Source organism: Ursus americanus, chromosome 23, assembly GCF_024610735.1.
Source record: "Ursus americanus isolate L20-20 chromosome 23, mUrsAme1.1.p, whole genome shotgun sequence".
NCBI lineage: Eukaryota > Metazoa > Chordata > Mammalia > Carnivora > Ursidae > Ursus > Ursus americanus.
The window spans coordinates 43123930-43146149 of record NC_142149.1 but is presented as its reverse complement, the minus strand read 5'-3'; the positions used below and the strand labels follow the sequence as shown (position 1 = coordinate 43146149).

Genomic DNA, 22220 nt, shown 5'->3' with positions numbered 1-22220 from the left:
CTAGTCCCGATGGCCAGAAGGCCAGGTTACAGGAGACGCACGGTGCCCCTTCCGTGGAGTGAAATCCCGGACAAAGGAAAGGGCTTGTGAGCAGCGCCCGTGCTGCCCCAGGTGCACCCTGAGTCTGTAGCACTCACAGAGTCTGAAGGTGGCCGGGGGCACGTTCCGGGCACACGCGCCAAGACGAACACGGGAAACCTCCAACGTCACACCCCCTCCCCAAGAAAGGAATCAGTGATGGGGAAGGAAAGCTTTAAGGTTTTTCAGAATGGGGGGGTTGAAAATGATCTGGTAGAAGAGCATGGATACAGAAGACAGAGAACGGAAATGCACCCTTCAAATGAAAAGTGGCCCCAAGAAGAGACAAGAATAGTTGAGAACAAAGCAATAAGCAAAAACCTAACTGACACGCTTTCTGGAGTCGAAGATCCAGGTATGCCTGTTCTAGACAAAGACCAAAATGACCTAGGCACGCCCAGACAAAACTGTTAATTTCCCTATACGTATATAAATAACACCTCCAGGTAATGCAGAGAGGAATAAAAGCAAAGTCTGGTTTCCGACTTCTCCCCCATGTCTGTGCTTGCCGTGAAAACACTCTCTGTTGTGCACTGTATCTTGTCATCCCGCCTTCTCTTTTTCTCAGTTTTGCCTTCACGGGCTTCATCTCCTCGGAGGCTCAGCTGCACCCTCAAAACAGTCCTCCGGCTCACGAGGTCCCCTTCGGGGCTCTCCGGTGGTGCCTGATGTGCCACTGAACCAGCCTACTGAGGGCTGCTTCAGTCCCCCTTCTGGTTTTTCTTTTCTTTTCCTTTCCTTTTTTTCTTCTTCTAAGATTTATCTATTTATTTTAGAGAGAGAGAGAGAGTGGAGGGGAGAGACACAGAGAAAGAGAGAAACCCAAGCAGACTCGGTGCTGAGCCTGACGCTGACCTCAAGACCCTGCGATCATGACCTGAGCTGAAACCAAGAGTCAGACGCTCAACCAGCTGTACCACCCAGGCGCCCTCCCCCGCTTCTGGTTCTTTAAATCTTGAACCCACGTCCGAGTTTATTAATTTGCCAACAAGGAAATCAGGGAAGTGACTAGAGCGTGTGCCTGTTCAAGGGGGGAATGGAGACGGGAGTGGGGTGGGGAGCAGGGAGATCCAATGCTCACGTGGCAGCAAGTTGGAAAGTACTGTGTGGTCCCCAAAACATATTTGCGACAGGTGGTACAGCAGAAATAGGGACTCGGAACTCCAGGCTGTTGGGGGTACCAACCAGGGATCAAAAATGAAAAACAAGAAGCAAATGATAAGGAAACCCGTGTGGCTGTTAACAGGAATGACGAGGTTTATTGCTCTAGAAAATTACCGAAGTTCAGTTCAACTGCGTTTTTAAATGTATTAATAACATTTTTCATTTTTAGAAGTGAAAACGGTTCAGTGGTTCTTTTTCAAATCTGCTGGTTCGTTTTTCAAAGGTCCTGCTTGTTTGATGTGGTTTCTCTTCCTTATCTACTTCACTAATTTAAAAAAACATATTTGTATCTCTTTTAGTTTCTCTGTTTTCTCCCATTCTCTGGACACCAATCCTAGTTGTTAATTTTCTGACTCTCCCTCATGGTGATTCTTTCCACATGCGGTTGGCAGACAACAGGGGCAAATCCACAGAATTTAGAGTGGGAAAGAGTATCATCAATTCTATCGGTCAAGTTGTCTTTTTTGTATGAAGGCAAGAGTTATTGGGGCTCCCGGGTGGCTCAGTTGGTTAAAAGGCTGACTCTTGATTTTGGCTCAGGTCATGATCTCAGAGTCCTGACATCGGGCCCTGAGTCCAGCTCTGTGCTGGGCGGGGTGTTGGCTTGAGATTCTCTCTCTCCCTTCCCCTCGGCCCCTCCCCTCCCCTCCTCTCTCTCAATAAATAACTAAATAAATCTTTAAAAAAATAAAAAATAAAGGCAAGAGTTATTATTTAGATAGCAAAATACTCAGAAAACATACCGCCCATGTGCCCTTATTTACGATTACATAAAATTATATACCAGCTAATTATGGGATAAATCAAAAGTAGTAACTCAAAGGTCTATAAGAAAAGAGGGAACATAAAAGCTGGTGTTTATTTTTCCCTTCCAAGAATCCATTCTGAGGATATAATTTAGAATGTAGGCAGAGAGTTGTGTACAGGTACATGCTACGGCTGTTAGTAAGAAGGAAAAAAGGAAATAGCTTGGATGTCCTAAATTAGCAGAAGCAGCCATCTGACAGAAGGTTTACAAAGAGCTACTGATTATGCTGAAAACTACTTATGATATGTCAATTTTTTTTAAAGATTTTATTTATTAATTCAACAGAGATAGAGACAGCCAGCGAGAGAGGGAACACAAGCAGGGGGAGTGGGAGAGGAAGAAGCAGGCTCCCAGCGGAGGAGCCCGATGTGGGGCTCGATCCCAGAACGCCGGGACCACGCCCTGAGCCCAAGGCAGACGCCTAACGACTGAGCCACCCAGGCGCCCCGATATGTCAATTTTAAAACATAGGTTCAACAATATAGAGAAAAAAGGCAGAAAAAAGATCAGAAGTAAACATGCCAAGATGTTAGCACTGATTGTCTCTGGGATCATAAGATTTTCAGTTGGGGGTGTGTATTTCTTTATGCTTTTTGATACACTGTAAATGTCAATAATCCATATTAATTTCATAATCAGAAAAGAGTAAAATGTATGTAATGTTTAAAAAAAATGAAAACTTTGGGGCGCCTGGCTGGCTCAGTGGGTGGAGCGTGCAGCTCTTGATCTTGGGGTTGTGAGTTTGAGCCCCACGTTGGGGATAGAGATTACTTAAAAATAAAAACAATAGGGGCACCTGGGTGGCTCAGTTGGTTAAGCGTCTGCCTTCAGCTCAGGTCATGATCCCAGGGTCCTGGGATCGAGCCCCACGTCGGGCTCCCTGCTCAGCGGGGAGTCTGCTTCTCCCTCTCTCTGCCCCTTCCCGCTGCTTGCACTCTCACTCACACACTGTCTCTCAAATGAATAAATTTTTAAAAATCTAAAAAAATTAAAATGAAAACTTCTAAGAGTAACAACAGCTAAGAACTTAAATATCTGGGGTAATATTGGCTACGAGAGATGAAATACCATCTTACTGACTCTGACATTATAGTACACAATTTATTCTCAAAACAACAGCCAGAGTATCCTTTAAAAACAGGGAGAGGATTCAAGTCACGTCTCTCCTCTATTCAAGACCCTCCAAGGGCTCCCCCTTCCACTCAGAGCGAAAGCCAAAGTCCTTACAACGGTCTACATGGAGCAACACGCTCTGACCCCTGCCGCGTCTCTGGCCTCCTCTTCCAGTCACACGGCCTCCGGGCTGTTCCTCAAACCTACCAAGGACCACCTGCTTCAGGGCCTTTGCACTCACTGTACCCTCCTCTCGGAATACTGTCCAATCACAGAGCCACATAATGTGCTCAAATGTCATCTCATCCGTGAGCCCTTCCCTGACTGCCACACAAAATACAGCAGCTACCCCCGCGTTCCCAGCACCCTCCCCTTTACCCCGAGCCCTCCGTCGCCATCTGTGACATGGCAGGATTTACGACGTCTGGGGTCTCCGTCTCCCCGGAGAAGAGCTATTCTGCCTGGCGCACAGAAGATGCTCGGTAAGTATGTGTTGAGTGCTCCAGCGGATAAAGGCATTCGATCGGGGCTGAAGTTCAGGTCGCCGCACTGGTGCGGTTCCCAGAGCAGGCAGCAGCGCCAACCTGACAGCCCCAGGGGCCTTTAACCAGCACCCAGAAAACAATCCGGACAGTTACAGCCAGAGACGACAGGAGGGAAGCGTCAAAAAGAGAGACAGGTCCGAGCATCTGGGCACAGTGGTATGAGTTTCCATCACAGGATTCAGGCTCTCCCGTCAGGATGTGGCTTCGGCCGCAGGACAGAACTCCACATTTTATCACGGGCGCAGAACCAGCTCTGTGTGGCACTTAAAACGACATTTTAAATGCTCTTTCTATTTAACTATCTCTTTGTTGTGATTAGATGATTTTTTCTAAGACAAAAAGGCATGAGCAAACCAATTACCCTGTCACTCTCCCACCCCCAAGGCAGGCGGGAAAACGCAGCACCTGGGGGTGGCCCCCCCAGGCCCGCGGCCTCCTAGACGCGCACTGTCACGGCCGTCCACACCTCCCAACTGCCCGCGCCGCGCCTGGAGCTGCGGAGGGGGCACCAGGAGCGCTCCTGATCCTGCTAGGTCGTACAGGCTCTAGAAGTTCAAGGACAAACTGATAGCATACCGCACAGCCTTATACTCTTTGCCTTAGAAGAGATAAGAAAATTCATCCTAAGCTATTTTGGACTCTTCTGGGCACCGGAGCGCTCTGGAGATTAGGATGGCCAGGGGTGGGCCCTGCACGCGGCCGCTCAGGACGGTTAGGGGGGTGTGAGGGCGACCGGAGGGGGGCTGGCCAGGGGCAGCTGCCTCCAGAGTGCTCCGCTAAGTCATTACGTTTGCTAAATTCGTCTTCCACCTCCTTTTCCCTGACAGCTCCTTCCTCTCTGTCCTCCCACGGCTTGGGGGTGACCGTCATTTCATCCTGCTAAGTGTCTGCCACAGATGCCCTGGGAAGGAGTCTCCTCTCTCGTGGCAGTGGGTACCCGCGTCTCAGAAGGGAGCCCCGAAGACCGGAAGGGCCTCAGGCTCAAAGCGGGCATTTCTGGCTGGGTGAGAGGGAGGCCTCTGACATTACGAAGCACCTATTCCAAGCCAGACCTTTTGTGCACTTTATAGGCTTTAAGGACCTTGCTGAATTCCCGCAGCTCCTCTGGCAAACTGCTGCTTTCACCTCATTTTCAGCGTGAGAAATTGGAGAACTCCAAGCAAGACAGAATGTTCGTTCATACTCTGAGGACCTTCCCTGTTCCAAGAACACAGCTGCGACAGATGAAAATATTCTAAAAACAGCAAGAAAACTTAGCTGTGTTTAAAAATACGATATATTACATATATATCTATCTCGAAGGATCAGAGACTCCAAACGTTACCATTTTGAGGGGCCGAAGGCACAGCCTGCTGAGCTCTGGGTCCAGAAGCACGTGGAGGCAGCTGGGAGCTTAGCCTTCCTGGGTACGGGGACTAAAAGTGCCACCTGAGAGATGGGGCACCACAGCCAGAGCCCCTGAAAATGGGAGCTGGGAAAGGGATTTCCCACCTGGGGAAGGAGGCTGAAAAAAGCAGAGACGGCCTCCCTGCCCAAGCCGGTGATGCTCAGCTCTGGGCATGATCCCGTCGTCACTGCGGACATACTACCCATCACTAACCCAAGACACACGGCTTTGCACTGGCGGGGGCGTGGGGGTGGGGACCCAGGACCTGGGTGGAGGAAACGCAAGACCCCTCGGCAAGGAGAGCTGGCTGGAGGTGGTGGGCAGGGAGACAGACTGACTCCCACTCAAGATGAGCGTACAAACCCAAATTCCAAGACACCCGAGGAAAGCTGACACTGAGAAAGACAGAGGACAAAACCAACAGTTGGGAGATAGTCCCAGCGTTTAGTGAACTAAAGATTCTACCCAGAAAGTATTCCAGAAGAAAGAAAGAAAAGAAAGAAAGAAAAGAAAAGAAAAGAAAAGAAAAGAGCAAAGCAAGCAAGCGCGTGTGCTGTTGGGAGCTTCTGGAGGATGGACGGAGGCTCAACAATGTATCCAACAGGATTTCCAGAAGAGGAGACATGCCTTAGCAGGAGAGAATATTCAAGGACAGCATGGCTGAAAATCTCCCGTAACTGAAGACCTTTTATGGATCCTCGGATCAAAAGCCCACATCAGTTGCCAAGAGAGATAAGTTAAAAAAAAAAAAAAATCCACATCTGGAAAACCAGGCATATGCTCGCTTGTGCCCAGCTCGTTCTGTTACCACGATCCCTGCCCCGTGACCCTCCACAGAGAGAAGCTGCCTGCCAACATCCTCTGTTTCAGCCCCGATCCTGGTACAGTGAAGGGAGCCCCGGGTTTGGGGTTAGGAGACGCGGCTCGAGCCCCCTCTCTGTGACTGCCTCAGAGAACTCACTGAGCCTTGATTTCTTCTCCTAAAATGGGGTCAGAACTACAAGTATGGAAACTTTGTACCAGAACGGACTTGGGGTGGCATCATCACAGCAGACCACGGCTGTGTTTGATTTCCAGCTCTCCCACCAACTAGCCTTGTGCCCGAAGTTATTTCACCTCTCGTGTCTCCGTTTCTCCACCAGTAAAAGGGGATAATCACAGCACCCGCCTATGGGGTTGTGCCAGGATGAAACGGATTGAGATACGTAAAGCGCTTAGCGCAGAGCGGGGCGCGTAGTAAACACTCGGCCTAGAACAGCCATTACTATTACTAGAACCATAGCCTCGCACAAAATGCTCCCCGCACCTACGCTCAGGGTGAGGGACTTCCCACCGAAACCACAGCCTCCGGGCATAGCAGAACCAGGGCCCACTGCCCCCTCTGCACCGCGGAACAGGCAAGCAGGCAGGCCAGCCCCCCCCACCCTCCTCCCTGGCCATCCTTGGTAGGCCCTCCTGGCATTTAGAGAAGGCCCTCCCAGCGACCAGCCACGAATTTCCCCAACTGCAAGCGTGCTCAGACCCGCCCCAGCCCCCCCACCTGTCGCCCCCAGGCGTCCTACCTCTCTCTGCTCACTGCAGATCTTACACAGCCACAGAGGCCGCTTCTGGCCGGGGGAGGCCTCGATCCCGCATTTGGTGCAGACTTTCTACAAGAGAGAGGACACGGGAACGTGAGCCCTTCAGCTGCTTCCTCCTCAGCTGAGGGGCTGAGCAGATCGCCAAGGAACCCTCTGGCATCTTCCAAGGGAATGGTGTCTGCCTGAGACCAGCAGGGTACGTGACTCAGAGGGCACAGATCACCTAAAATCCGTAGCTGGCTTTGGGGCACAACGGACGCACCCATCTGTGGATCGCCACGATATAACCCCCATTACGTTCTGTTAGGGTCACAGAAAAAAAGAAGCTGGTTCACATTCACAGCTGCACCATTTTCCACAGCAAAGAACTGGAAACAACCCAAACGCCCGATACCAGAAGAAGATCCAGGCAGACAGAACAGAACATGATGTAGCCTTGACTTAGCAGATTGTGTCGATACCTGGTAACATGGGCAGGACACGATATTACTCAACAAAGAACACACACGCTTGTATATAACGGCACAAAAAGCTCACATGCGTGCCTGACTAGGTGAGAAGATGATCTAGCGAGAAACACCAGTGATGGCTTTGTGCCACCATCCCGTAGCCCACGGAATGATTCTGGGAACCCTACGGTGTAAGTATGAGGCCCATTTCACAGGTGAGCAACCCGGGGCTCAGAGCAGTTGGAAAATTTGCCCAAGTTCACGCAGCAGGTAAGTAATGGACTCAGGTCTGACTCTGGAGCCGTTATGTAATTTTCTCGTGATGCCTAAGTAGCCCGAACCCAGTTTCTGCAGTGTTTTTCCTTCTACAGTGTTGCTGAATTCCTGACTTCTGCACCCACATCTCGCTTCTCCGAAATACACAGCAACAAGCGAGGGTGGGCAAGACCCGAGGAAATCCGCAGGGAGGCAGAGGGGGACTTCGTGGGGCTGAGACCTGCTTCTGGCTAACCCAGGCAGGGTACGAGCCAGCGGCCGCGCGTCCTCCGCGGAGAGCTGTCCCACTGGCTGATCCATCCTACCACGTGGAAGCTGTCCGGTCCCTGCCAGGCTGGGGGCTCTCTCCTGCCTCCCGCCGCCCAGGGAAGGTGAGATCTGTAGCATGGTCTTTTCTGCAGGCTGCCAACTGAGCAAGGAGCACATTCTCCTCGGAGAGGGAAATGTCACCGACTTGGCTTCCCAGAGCATGTCGTCACCACCTGATCAGGCGGCTGAGCCCAGCGCCGCAGGAGGCGGGAGCCGGCTCTCGGCAGAAGGAAAGCTCGGATACTGTGCGTGTGTGTGGGGGGGGGGTAGACATTTGCTACCATTCAACACTCAGGTATGAGAAATGTCACTTTTATTTCTCCAAATAAAATGCAACCTGCTTCAAGCTTTCGTCTGTCTGGGCTGGAAGGAAGTCCATCCCAGTCACAGCTGGGGCCCCTTGCCCGCTCTTGTGAAGGCCCTGAGCGTGGGGTGTCTGGGGATGCAGTCCACCTGGGAAGGGGTCAGCGAGTGCTGTCTGGAGTGCTCGCTACTCTGCTCTTCTCTCTCTGGGCTCCCATGGTCCCTCGGAGGGGGAGGAGAACGGCCACTTCTGTACCAGGCCTGGGTTTGGGATGTGTGACAGGCTGGGGATTAGTGTCACCAGGGGCCCGCGGCCTGTCTCCCAGAAGCTGCCATCCCTGACCTGGTCTGGGGACTCTCCCTACCCCTCTCAACAACCATTCTACCCTGAGGACAGGGGCTCCCATAAGCCCACAAGGTGGATCTCTGAAAAACCCAATGTGGGCCTTTCTTGCTGGAGGTAAAGAGAGAGGAAGGAAGCCCTGAAGCCAGTTGGCTGTTTTCCTTGCTAATTCCCACCATCCTGTATAAATGGTACATGTGTGAAAGTAAGTGTGGCCCTCCCAGCGAGGCGAGATTTTCCTACTGCTTAGCGGGTAGGATGGCGGTTCGCTCTCCAAGCTCACTCTGCCCCTCCCAGTGAGATGAAGGTACGAGGAATAACGAGAGGATAGAGGGCCAGTTACTACCATTTACTGGACAATGGCAGGTGCCACGCACTGAGACCGTGGTGACAAAGTAGGAACGGGGGGTGTCAGGATCTCTATTATAAGGATGAGGAAACTGAGGCTCAGAAGTGTTCAAGACTGCCCGAGGTCCCCCAGCTAGCTGGGGACAGTCAGGATTTAGGAGGCTCCCTTCCTCCAGACCTCAGGAGAGCTAGATAACTCCCTCCCCGGCCCAGGTGCCCCGCTGGTGCCCATGGCTCTCCAGGGAGCTGGTTCGTGTCCCCGGGAGTGTGGCTGATGCCTCTTGAACAGGCAGAGAAGGCAACGCGCGATGACGCTGGGAGAAGGCTTTGCTGGGAATGGGGGAGCAGCCACTCTGCTCATCAGCTGCCCAACGCGGGTTCCGGGAGCCAACCCTTGGAAGTGAGGCTGGGAGTGTGGGCAGGCACATGCCCTCGATAAATATCTGGTTGAATGAACATCTGTGCTGCTGGGGGCAATGCAAGAAACTAGGAGAGAGCGCGGAACAGCTGTGTTGTCTTCTCCCCACTGACCACGGGACGCAGACCCGCCCAGCCTGGGGACAGGAGTGGCACGGATCAGTCGCCCTCCAGAGGCTGGGTCAAAGGCTGTTGGTCAATTCCCAGTCTGGAGGGCAGGACATTTGCATGTCCCAAATGTCCCCTCTGCCTCTTGTCCTGTGGGGGATAGGACAGCACAGCAGGCCACCTGCCCCAGCCCATGCACAAGCCTGTTTTCAGGCTACCAGCCATCACTGGCGGAGCCCCCAGTTCTCGCCACCTCTCTGTCGTCTTCATGGGCCTACAGTGTCTCTGCTTGGGAATCCGAGCCAGCAAAAAGTTAACATGCTCCAGTTCAAATGATACACAATCGCTGCTCTATTAAATCTTGGATCAATAAGAGAATAATGAGCCTTTTCTCCTTATGGGCTTGGTCTTTGCTCCAAGGTTCCAATAAAGAAAATTAGGCAGGTGGCATTTGAAAAAGCCAGGGACAGAGAAGGCAAGTCAGCCATGATATTGACTTGGTGCAAAGGAAACACTGCACCATTATGTCAGGGGCAGTCTCGGGGCCTGGGGTGGTCCCTTATTCCGGGTCTGAGATGGGCTTCCATTGAGCGGAATTGCCCCAGGGGAGTGAGCACCGGCTTCGGGCTTGGCTGTCTCTTGCTTCCTGCAGCCTGGAACTGTGTGGGCGTTAAACAATAGTCTAGCTTCTGCCTCTGAGCAAAAGCGGCAAAGCTCCAGGCCTGCAGCCTGCATGTGCTCTCTCTTCTTCCCCTCCAGGCCCTCCTTTTGCAAATATGTATTCCAGCTCAGAGGGGGTGGCTCAGGGCACAGGACACAGGCTTTGGAGCAGGAAAGCGCCATCTGCATACAGACGCAACCTTGGACTTGTTTCTCTGAGCCTCATTTCTTTGCCTGTAAAATGGCGGTAACAGGCAGACTCCCACTGTTGGGGGGATCGAGGGAGGTGCTTCACGAAAGTGCTTGCACACTGTGTGGTAAAGAACAGCAACAACCGCAGTTCTTTCCCGCACACCTGTCTCAGCGAAGGGTGCCAGCACCCATCCATCACACAGGCCCAAACCCAGAATTATCCTTGGTCCTCACCCTCCCTCACTCCCACCAAACAACCCATCGCCGAGAACTCCGCATCTCACCTGCACTGTCACCCCCCCCCCCCCGCCCCCAGGTCCACACTGCGGTCATCTCCAGTGCCCGGCCTGCGCCGTGGCCTCCCAGCACATGTCCTCACCCCCACTTTGGCCAGCCTCCAGTTGGTTCCCGGCAAAGCAGCAGGAGTGATCTTTTCAAGATGCAAATCTAATCATGTCATTTCTCCCGTCCCTGCCAGCTTAAAAGCCTCCAGAGACTTCCTGTTGTTCTCTGGATGAAGACCACCTGCTTTTACATGGTGTGTCATGCCTGCTCGTCTGCCTCGGTTCATACCCCCCCCCCCCACCTTGCTGTCCTTGCTCTGAGATCTAGCCATGTTGGCTTGCCTTCAGTCCCTGGTCCTCACTTGCTTCTTCCACCACGGGACCTTTGCATATGCTGCTCCCTCTTTCTGGGATACACTTGGCCACACTCTCTCATCGTTAACCTATGCATCCTTCAGAACTCAGCAAAAAGCACCACTTCTTCAAGGAAGCCTTCCCTGACCTCTTACTCCATTGGAGCTTCCAAGAGGCTCGTGCCTCTTTTCCTCCTCTTGTCCTCTTGCCTTTTTACTCTCATTTCTGCGGTGACTATCACTGCCTCTGCTAGGCTGTCAGAGGCCATGTCTATTTCTGTTCACTTTCCAGTTTCCAGTGACCAGCACAATGAATATTTGTGGAATGAATGAATGAATAAATACAGATACTTTGAGTATCATTGAGAAGGCAAAACATGGTCCTTCCCAGAATGTGCCGGTCTGTCTGGGAGACGGGACACGCAGGGACAGGAAACAGTGTGCTGCACAAGCCGGGGTGCGAGCCCGTCCACACCACGTGATGCTCACCAGCAGGGCAACAGGAGAGCCCGGACGTGGGGCAGTGTCTGAGGTGGTAGGACTGCTGCCCGGTGGGCCTCACACTCAGGGTGTGGGGCGTGAATCCAGGCCGGCCCAGTCACAGAGGAAATGACACCGGGGGTCCGGACGAGGGGTGGGGGCGGGGGGGCGGGATATGTCCCCCACCCTCCACATGACCTCTTCTGCTTGCTTCCCCAGGGCTACATCCTGCAGGCCACCTGTGTGTGCAGACTCACTCCACGGTCGGATCAGGCGCCCTCTTCAACATCCTCATCACCCGGGCCGCTTGGGTTACCCGCCTACTCCCCGAAGCCCCCGCCCTGCAATCCAACACCACCTTCCCACAGAACAGCCAAGAAGCCGAAGTACAAGAAGGTCTGTGAGGCCACATGCACCGAGCTCAAGCATTTTACGCCCAGGCCAGGCCTTCACCTCCTCACTGTGAGCCCCCGGGAGAACCCATGCTCTGTGGGGGTCCCCACGCCGCTGCGTTAGGAGAAGGGAGGGGGCGCAGGGCCAGCGCGGGCAGGAGTGACACCGCCGGGCACACACACTCCAACACCTCCCAGGAGCAGAGGTCTGGGAGCATTTAGCAAGCGGGAGACAGCCACACAGCCCTCGACAGGCCCGGGGGGCTTCACGGCATCACCAGTCATCACACAGAAAGCCTCGTTTGCGATGCTCAGTCAAGCAGAAAGACGCAAATGCGCCCAAGTGTCCATGCAGGGAGCCAGAAAGTGTAGCTGCGCTGCAGAAATGAATCCTGACAATGGCTCACTAAAACTGCTCGGTTATTCAATTCGGCAAACCTTTGCTACTGGATGCAAGGCTCTGTGCTAGGAAGGACGGGGACGCACGAGGCATGACCCCTTGTCCTCCGTGAGTGTCCCACCGAACGGAGGAGTTTATGAACTGGCAAAACTCACCTAGAAAAGGACTTTCCCGAGAGTTCCGATCGTCCGAGGGTGATTGGTAGGTGAGGCGCCCTCGTGAGGACCCACGCGGCTGCGCCGCCCACGCAGGGGCCAGCCGGCCGACCTGCCCCCGCCCCCAGCCAGGCCCCGCCCGAATGCCTGCCGCACCTGCGCAGAGCCATGGCAGCAGCAAGCCCGCAAGCGCGCCCCTCACGCCACACCTGCTGCCAGCGCGAGAGACCGCGTTTTGGGGAAAGCTATGCAGCAATAAAAATGCTGATGATGGAAATCAAAAAGAGTGAACACAGTCACAGCAAAGCTGTATTCGTACTGAAATGGAGCAACACTCACAATAAATTAAATTTAAAAAGCACGTTCTAAACAGTATGCATAGTGTGATGCCTTACCACATAAATATGTATGAGAGCCTGTATCTATTTAGGAGTCAATATATGCACAGAAAAATATATGGAAGGATGGCGCCCCAAATGTAAATCAAGCTGTGCTAAGTCAAAATCTATTTTCAATGGATAAGCAGAATTCCTATTTAAAGGAAGCCTATGCTAAATGCTTTGGGAAATCACTGGCCCCAAGTTCATTTTTTGACCAGATCTGGATTTTTGTGCGTCCGGATGGGTTCAAGAAGCTGAAAGCATGCACGCAAACAGGCACGAGATAGGACTTCGTGGCTGACTATGGCTCAAACGTAGATCATCAGCTTCATCCCCCAGGCTCTCCCAGATGGTGTCACTGAGTCCCTGACCCCCCAGATCATAGGCTGAGCCCTGCTCACCCTTGGAGACATGAGCCAGGTTTGGAGGGGCTTCACCAGCCCCCACGGGCCAAGAGTGCAGGGGCTGGGGATGGACTTGGCTCCACAGATTCTGTATCTGGAACCTAGGTCCCGCTGCCAAGTGGCTTCGGATCGCTGAGATACCCATGTACATATTACAAACATTTATACACTTTGCTGAGCACTTATGCTACACCAGGCACCAAATTAGGTGTTTTATGTAGAACCTTATTAATTTTCATAATAATCTAGGAGGTGGGTATTATTGTCCTGACTTTATACATGAGGGATCTGAGGCTTAAGGTTAAGGAACTTGGCCACAGGGAGCTGGGATGGGAACCCCATGCTATCTGAGCCCAGATAGTGGCTTCCCAGACAGACACTTATCCAAGCCTTTACCCCCACCCTCACCCCCAAGTGACAGCTGAGCCGACCCCCCCTCCAGAACTGCGGACTAGGTCAAGCCTCAGGTGGGAGATTTCACAGCCAGGCGCCGCCTCCTTCCCATTTACCAGGACACAGCCTGGGGACCAGCAGGGTTGGGGGCACACTGACCTCAGCCCTGACCGCCTGCAAGTACCGAGTCACTCGGGCCCAAAGACGTGCAGCCTTAAGAACGCCGGCCACCTGCTGCTCCATATGAGACAGAAGCCAGGACGCAACAGGAGAAGAATCTGAGAAGGAAGTCAGTTCTCTCTGTGCTTCCCTCCGTAACGCTGGGCCACGGACACACCAGCTCTCTCCACCCTGGCTGTGGGTGGCAGGTGCACGACCATGCAGGGCCAGCTCTCCCCTCCTCACCCAGGCTTCCGGGAAGCTGCACGGCCAGCTTTAAGCAGGCCCACCCCCGCCCCCAGATGAGCCACTGACATCTGGCCATCAGCCACCCCTGGCCCCCCGACCCCAGATGCCTCTCCCAATTGAAAGGAAGCACCGCCGATTTCAGGACTGGCTTCCAAAACACCTCACTCCAGCCAGTGAGCACTGAGCCCCCAGTAGAGACGGGGGTCGAAAAAGCATCAGAAGCAGGTCTGGATTATTAACATTCATGAGCGCAGGATAAGAAATCGTGCTTGGGTGAGGCTTTGGGTCATCTCTGTGCTCGTGTCCCACCGTGCGCGTCTGACGGGGTCATGGCCTACTTTGGGCAAGATGGAGCTGCCAGGCTGGTGGGGGGAGGGGAGGTGCGCGGATGCTAACTCTTCCTGGTCCTGCCTATCCTCAGTATCACCTCTCAGATCAGAGACTGTGTCTGATTTTTGCCTCTTTTCCAGACAAACGGAAAACAGCACGTATAAGAACTTGCCACTCCTCTGAGAACGGTTCGATCAGGGTCCCTAAATACAACTCCCTAAAATCTCCTGGGCCTGGTGTGCACTCAGGGCTCACTTGTCACTGAGCCAACCAGCTGAGGGAGAAGGAATATATGGTGGATGGAGTTCCACCATCAAACTTTACATAAGCTCTGAACACAGTCTGCTTCTCCCCTGCTTGGCTCTGACAAGTCCTGCAACTAGAATCCCTGAGCCCTGATTAGCTCCTTCCAGCCCAGGGGAAGAACTCCTTGCTTCTGCACCTGGCTTGCCAGCCTGGGTTCCTGGAACTGACAGCCCCTGAGCCGTGGCTGAGGACATCTTGTCCCCCAGACTCCCAGCCGCAGGTCCAGCAGGCTCCATCTGAGACCCTGGGGGACAAGGCTCTAGCCAATGGTATCCCAGGAGTGCCATGTCACATAGCGGCCTGTGGCCCTCCAGCTCTGCTCTGTCAGGAGGGAGCGAGGGCAGGGAAAGGCCCAGGTGGTGGAGGGAGCCGGCTTCCATCCATCTTGCTCCCTGCTGCGTGGTTACTTAGAATTACAGCTCATAATAACGACAATAGCCACTCTATTCCATGCCCAGCCCCTTGCTCAGCGCTCCACACACATTATCATCATCACATTCAATCTCGTTTATGTTCGCAACAGCCCTGCGAGGGTGGGTTTATGATCTGAATGTTGTGGATGAGGGATGGGAGGCCCAGAGATGCTGGGTGATTTGGCCAGTTCGTGTTACAATGAAGTGGCAGAGTCAGGGTGGGGACCCAGGTCCATAATAATAAAAGCAGAAGCTTATATAACACGTAGTACCGTGTGCTGGGCACGGCATGAGCGCTTTACACGGATTATTCATTTAACAATGACAGGCGTGGGGCCAGACAGCTTCGGGAACTTGTCCGGGTCACACAGGGAAGTGGAGAGCTAGCCTGGGATCCCAGTCCCGGTGCTGCCTCTCACCCATGGCCCTCTAGGACCCCGCTCATTAAGAAGGATGCTTCTAGGGCCCAGGAAAGGGACAGACAGACACTGGCCATGCCAGGAGCATGAACACAAGCAACTGAAAGTCCCAAAGCCGGCTCCAGCCTCCCTCAGCCCAGCCATGGCTGCGCCATCACCCTCCGCTTTCCAGAAGCCCAGGCCTCTCACAGATGATTTCTCACTGGGAGGCACATCTGCCACCTGGTAGAAATTTGGCTCGGGTTCTATTAAAGGAACCTGGTTCTCAGAACCACAGCTGAAGAAGAGACTGGATCTTTTTTTTTTTTTTTGGTTCTCACATCCAGTATCTTGAAAATGCCCTGCCCCTCAACACCCCCTAAACTCATGGCCACAAGTAAGCCTGGCTCCTCGGGGGCCCCACAAAGCCGCACCTTGGAGGGGGGGGGATGCTTGATGTGGTCAGCGCTGGCCACGCAAGGAGCCCTTGGCCAGGTCTGCCCAACAGACCCTAGCTCAGAAACGCTATGGCTCCAGGGCAGGTGACCAGGGTGTGGGCCTGACCCCAAGGACACTGAAGTCACAGCCCCACGTTTGGAAGAGTTGAAATCTCCATGGGAAGGCAAGGCAAGAGGCTCCTGTTAAGCCTCCACCATCCCTTTCCCTAGAAGTTGGTGGGCAGAAACGTTAGCTGCAGACCAGGGCTAATGCAGGTCCAGAGCACTCAGGAAACACTTCCCAAGGCCCTGCTACCCCCAGGTCCTGGACCAGGCTGCAAGCCCAGCGAGGCTTCCAGGTGAGGGGCAGAGAGAGAAGACAACATGCACACACACCTGACAGCCTTGCTCCTCAGCGCCTCCCTAACTCTTCAGCCTCTCTGTCTGCTCCCAACACTCTCGGTTCATCCATGCTTCCAAGCTTTTTCCCAGGCTTGCTTCATGCCTAGCAAACTTCTGTGTATCCTTCGGGTACAACGTGCATGTCTCCTCCTCCAAGGCTCCTTCCTTGATTTACCCCCAGCGAAGCACTAGTCTCTCCCTCTGTGCACTTCCACAATGAGTAGACATTTCTAGACTGCTGACTGCCTCATATCGAAATTGTCTCTCCCGTGACTGCCCCCTCTAAGATTATGATTCCTTGGAGAAAAAGGGCATCATGTACATTCGCATGCTCAACTTTGGCAGGTCGCTGGCATGAAGTCGGCTGGGAGAGGAGGGAGGGGCCAAAGCACAGAGTGCTGCACGGCTGGGACGCCATGGGTTTTGGGGACAGGAGGGGCACATCGGATCTGGGCTTCAGAAAAAGTGCCTTTGCTGAGCGATTCAGTCACTTTCCTGGTGGATCTATCCTCCATGTTCGCAGCAAAGTTTCTTTTTCCAGAACATTCCAGGAATTCCTATGGAATTCCAACTCCTGGCTGGGTAAGAGAGGTGAGGCAAAGGAAGGACTCCAGGTCACTCTGAGGCTGCTAGCGTGGACGACAGGATGTGTGGTGGTGAAGTCAGCAGGGCGGAGTGAGGGTCAGGCAGGATCGTCGGCTTTGGACATGCCGCTATTTGCAGTGTGAGTGGGCTCCCTTGCAAGAGCTGCCCAGTGGTAGTGGATACACAGGACCAGGACTGGGGACGAAGGCCACGCAACAGACAAGGAAGGAGGGCTGAAGCTGGGGAACTTAAGGGCAGGGGAGAGGGCCTGTAGATCAGTGACCTTTCTGTATAGATCTGTGTGCTGTCTGCCGATTTCACCACCCCTGGAAGGTGCTTCAGAAGGGCTGAGGCTTCGCCTGCCTCGTTCCCTGAGGGAGCTCTAGAGCCTGGACGGTGCCCCAGGTTCTCGATAAATGTTTGTTTAGTCTGAAGGGAACTTGAACTCTTGGAGTCTTAGGGATGGAGCTGGTGGAGAGGGAGAGCACAGAAGGGCAAGGGGCTGCCATGGGGGCCAGCACCTGGGGGAGGCAGAAGGGGACCCGGAGCACGACCATGGGGCCTGAAGCTGGACCGCAGCTGCCAGCCATCCAACAAACTCAAGTTGCTTGGCCAAGGAGACCAGGTTGGGAAACAGGAAGGGTTGGGGAGACTGGGGATGGCTGGTCAGGGTCCGCCAGAAGCCAAGTCAGCACCAATCGCCCCCTGGTTCAAGTCAGGAGACCCCACCCATCCCCCCATCCCTGCCCCCACCAACTCAGCTTGGGAGATTCCAGCCCCTAGGGAGCCCCAACTGTCCATGGGGCCAGCACTGCCTTCTCTGACTTTACAAGATTATCGTAACTCTCAAAAGTTCAGTTTATGTGAAAATACCTCTCCCTCCAGTGCTGGGACAAAGTAAACATCCCTGAAGCCAAAATAATACTTTGTTGGAACTGATTTTTTTTTTTTTTAAACTTGAAAAATACAGCAGACTAGACAAACACCCTAGGGCTTCAAAACATTCCAGGAGCTGCCGCACTAATGATCAAGGAGGGGCCCCAGTGACAAGCAGGAACAGAGCGCTAAGGAGAGCGGTGACCGGTCTGGGCCAGGGGGAGCCAGGCCCCACCCTCAGGCTCAGAACCCCCAGCCCGGGTGTTTCATTCATGCTGAAGTCAGCCGCTTGTGCGCAGGGAATGGGCTGAAGGCCTGGATCCCGTGTGGGGGCGGTCAGACTTTACTCCGTAGGCAGCAGGGAGCGGCAGGCTGGCCACACCCGAGCAAGATGACCGAGCAGAGAAGCGGAGAAGGCGCTGGAAAGCGAATGAGACTCTGCTACAGGCAGTCTGGAGCTGGGTGGGGAGGCTCTGCAGGGGCACTGGGTGCTCGGGCCCCTTTCCCCGGAGGGCCCAAGCCACACTCCCGGCTGCACCTGCAAACTCAGCAAGGCAGGGGTGGTTCCTAGACAGGCGGGGTCTCTGGCAGCCCTCGGCTTCTCCTCAGCTTCTCCATCTGGCACCTGGGAGAGTCATGCCTCCCACAAAAGGTGGGATGACAAGGGTGAGGAAAGGGTTTGGAAGGGAAGTTACGGAGCTCCCAAGCTGTCTCTGAGAAAGGCCTGGTTCCTTCTCGGTTTGGGAGCCCAGCCTAATGGGAGCCGCAGGAGAGGCAGCTCCCCCCTCTCCCCTCAGCAGGAGACGTGCCCTGTGTCCCCCCCTCCCCTCCCGTCCCCGTGGGGGAACAGAGAACTGGCTAAATCCACCTCGAGTTAAGGTCAGTGAGCAGCAAACGGCCGGGAGGGAAATGTCGTAAAAGGAAAAACAGAGGCCACTGGAGAGCGATGAAGAATCGCAGGCCCTCCGAAGTGTGGCAGCTTGCAGGGCGCAGCCGGAGAGGTGAGGGCCACACCACTGACTGGAAATGTCATTATCTGTTATTTACCACAACACAGGACAAGAGGCAGCACAAAATTACAGTTCCTGGTAACAGCCACTAAACAGATTTGCCAACACTGCTTCCTGCTGTCCACGTTCTCGCAAAGCTACACTGAGCAGACCCAGGAAAGGAGCCGCTGAGCCCGGATGGCAAGGGGCCCAACGGGTGCTAGACAGGTGTCCTCAGGGAAGAGGCCCAACCACGGTCCCCGACACCCCAACCCAAGCCTACAGAGAAGCCTTTGCCCGCTCAGTGAGGCGCTGGCCTCACAGTGACTCTGGTCCACCACTCAACAGCCCCCAGCGACACCCCCCCACATGTCCAGCCACCCAGATACCTCAAGGGTGTGACAAACCAGGGTAAGGCCCCAGGCTTCAGGAGGGGGGGTGCTAGGGTTGGGCACTGCACCCTACGATAGCCGGCTCTAGGGGCAAGGCACTTAGTTGCCTGGGTACCCCACTGGCAAGCTGGCACCAGACACCACCTTCCTTTGGGGTCTCCTACATGTCTTTGGTTCTCTCTACTTCCCATAGTATATGTGGGCAAAGTGCTGAACCAAGTGGTGACAGTAGTTCTTGCTTAGCCTATTTCTCTATCTGGAAAATGGGTATAATCACTGCCTTTTGCCTACCTACCTCCGAGGGGGGCTGTGAGGGCCATGCGACGTCAGAGAAACATCAGAGGCAGAGGGGCTCTCAGAAGCACATGCCAGCCCCCACACTGGCTTCCTCCCGCTGAGACAACAGGGACGCGACCACAGCTTGAGCCAAAGCACACTGGGAAATAAACTGACAGCGGCTTTAAAACAACAAGCCCACCTGCGTTCTGGAGGCTTGAGAAACGAGGTTTAGCTCTCAGCTGCTGCTCCATGATCTGTGAGGCTGGCGCAGGCCCCTGGGGAGCAGGTCTGGGGCGGGAATGCTGCAAAGGCTGATGCAGTCTGAGCGTCACAGAAGGAAAGTGCTAGAAAGGCCCGAGAGACCCTCTTGCCTGATGGAGACCGAGGCCTGGGAGTGGGGAAGGGATGCTGCTCCAGGGTCCCCAGGGGGGATCAGAACAGAGCTGCGCCTGTAGCGGGCTCTCCTGATTGCGGGTCCCCCGGCTGCAGGTGCGGGCAGAGCAGGCCGGTACCACTGACACAGATGCGGACGGCTCCCACCGACAGACTTAGGCACCACTGCCCCCGCCGCGCCCCACTAGCTATGTCCATCCTCGGATTCCCTTCCGGGAAAGAACCTGACCCACAGCTCCCGACTGCATTGCAGGCATGGGGGGGGGGCGTGGGTGTGCACACGCGTGTGCGCGGGGGAAGCCTGAGCAGAGGAAGGAGAGGTGGGACTGGAGGAAGAGGCCACACCTAACGGGGACAGGGGTGAGAGGGCTGGGCCCGGTGTCCCCCACAGTCCTGACCCCCAGGGGGGGTGTGTGAGCAGCCTGGAAGAGAAGGGCCACAGCGAAGTGTGAAAAATTCTCTCACATCCTGTAGCTCTTGCAGATGGAACTGGATTTCCACGTATAGACCCGAAGGGGGTATCTTTGATGTTATTAAGTGGAAAAAAATGTGGGGAAAAAAAGGGAAACTATGAAGAGTATATTATAATCCCATTTAAAGTTACATATGTATACACACCTGGCCCACTTGCATGCGTGTGGAGACAGAAGAGTGCAGAAGGACAAACCCAGGCTGCGAAGGATGGGGATGTGGAGTTGAATTTCACGTGCTCTGTATTGTTTGATTTCTAGAATTATTGCGCAGTTACCGTATGCCAGGTGCTTCTAAGATCTTACCATATCCTTCCTTCACTCATTCCGCCCCTCCCACCCTCGCGAGGTAGGTGCTATCACCAGTCTTTAATTCCAGGTCAGGAAACAGGTAGAGAGGGGAGGCCACTTGCCAAAGGGAGGAGGCAAACCCAGGCGGCCCGAAGCCAGGGGTCTTCACTTCTATGCAATGGTGAAAAGTACTTTTTAAAATTCCAGGGGGGAAAAATTCTAGAAGAGAACCAATACAAATAAGGGGAGGCTACCCTACTAAACCCTTTAATACTCTGGAGCCCCAGCAATAACCCTAGCCCCCCCACAACACACAGCGGAGAGGGGAAGGAAGTCACACCCCTTCTCACTTCCCAGTGGCCTGGCACCCTAGGTGGGGGCCAACAGGTTAGGACAAGGGTGGCACACTATTTTGGTAAGAGGCCAGAAAAGTAAACATTTCAGGCTGTCTGTCGTAATTAGCCAATGGTGCCCCTGTCAAGCCAAAGTAGCCATATGTAAATGAATGGGCGGAGCCTGTTCCAACAGAACTTGACGGACACTGAAACTTAAATTTCATGTAACTTTCATGTGTCACAAGATATTCTTCTTTTGGTTTTTTTCAACCATTTACAAATGTAAAAACCATTCTAGTTCAAAGGTTGTACAAAAATAGGCATGGGGGGCGCCTGGGTGGCTCAGTCTTTAAGAGTCTGCCTTCGGCTCAGGGCATGATCCCAGGGTTCTGGGATCGAGCCCCACATCAGGCTCCTGCACTGGCAGCCTGCTTCTTCCTCTCCCACTCCCCTTGCCTGTGTTCCCTCTCTCGCTGGCTGTCTCTCTCTCTCTGTCAAATAAATAAATAAAATCTTAAAAAAAAAAAAAAAGGGTATGGACCCCTGATCGAGTGTTCTGCAGCTCTGGGGTCCCCGGTGCAGGAGAGCAGTGGGGCAGAGGCAGGGTCCGCAGGACGCTTGGAGTAGGCTCCAAGGTGCCCAACCCGTTTCCACAGTTCTGGAAACACTCTGGGAGCTGGGGGCGCAGGCTCTGGCGGTCATGGCTCAAGGTGAAGCCCAAGTAGGGGCATTGTCGAGAGAGCACAAAAGCCCTGAGCTCTTGGTGGCTGAAGGTGGGCCCACAAGGGACAATCAGGAGGACGAGGTGGTGCCACCTCAGAGCTGAGGGCAGCTCAACCCTGAGGGCAACCACCCCTCCCTGGAGGCCCAGCTCTCTCCAACGTCCTCTGCCCCCCAACACCCTACTGGGCAGCTTCCCTGACATTTATATGGATCAATCCTTCTCAATGTGTCCCCCATCACACCTGGGTCACCTGACTGTACGTAGCAGGTGCCCAGTGACCCGTCCTGGTTCATTTGCTGTACAGAGAGGCCCTGACGCTTCAAAAGCATGACACCCACGTGGGGACAACAAGTCACAGAAATGTCCCTGGATAAGTCATTTAGGCAGGTTCGAGGGGAGAAAACAGCTCTCCCCCTACCCTCCCACCATGCCGCATGTGGTGGGAGTCTTCTACTCAATCCAGACCTTCACTTTCTCCCATGTCACTTCCGTCGCCTCCCCCTCCCCCCCACATCCACCTCGGGGTTGCTCATGTCCCTCCAGGGTCCCTCTTTAAATGCTGCGGCCTGGGATCTTGCCCACAGACCACACGGTCCACATGGCTACCCCCAGGAACCTCGGTCCCATCTGCACCAACATGCCCCAACCAGTCCCACCGGTCTCCCCAGGCCTGCTCCAGCATGCCGGGCCCTGAGCACAAGCCTAGCAGCCGGACAAGGCCGTCAGACCCTGGCACTGACCCTCGTGTGGCCAGGAGAGGGGCCTAACCTCCACACACCTGTTTCCTCACCTGCAAAGTGGGTATCATGACCTCCCAGGGTGGCTGGTAAGTCAGTGGGCTCTCAGTCACTGGCAGCTTTTGTTATTTACA

At 54.2% G+C, this 22220-nt stretch overlaps 1 protein-coding gene across 1 annotated transcript in view; it reads right to left on the bottom strand.

Annotated features, from left to right (window-relative positions):
* The window catches only part of RPH3AL (rabphilin 3A like (without C2 domains)), a 114522-nt gene that overhangs the window by 49136 nt on the left and 43166 nt on the right, over positions 1-22220 (bottom strand). Inside the window, 1 exon segment of the mRNA XM_087854669.1 lies at positions 6658-6744. Coding sequence (XP_087710795.1) covers positions 6658-6744 — 87 coding nt within the window.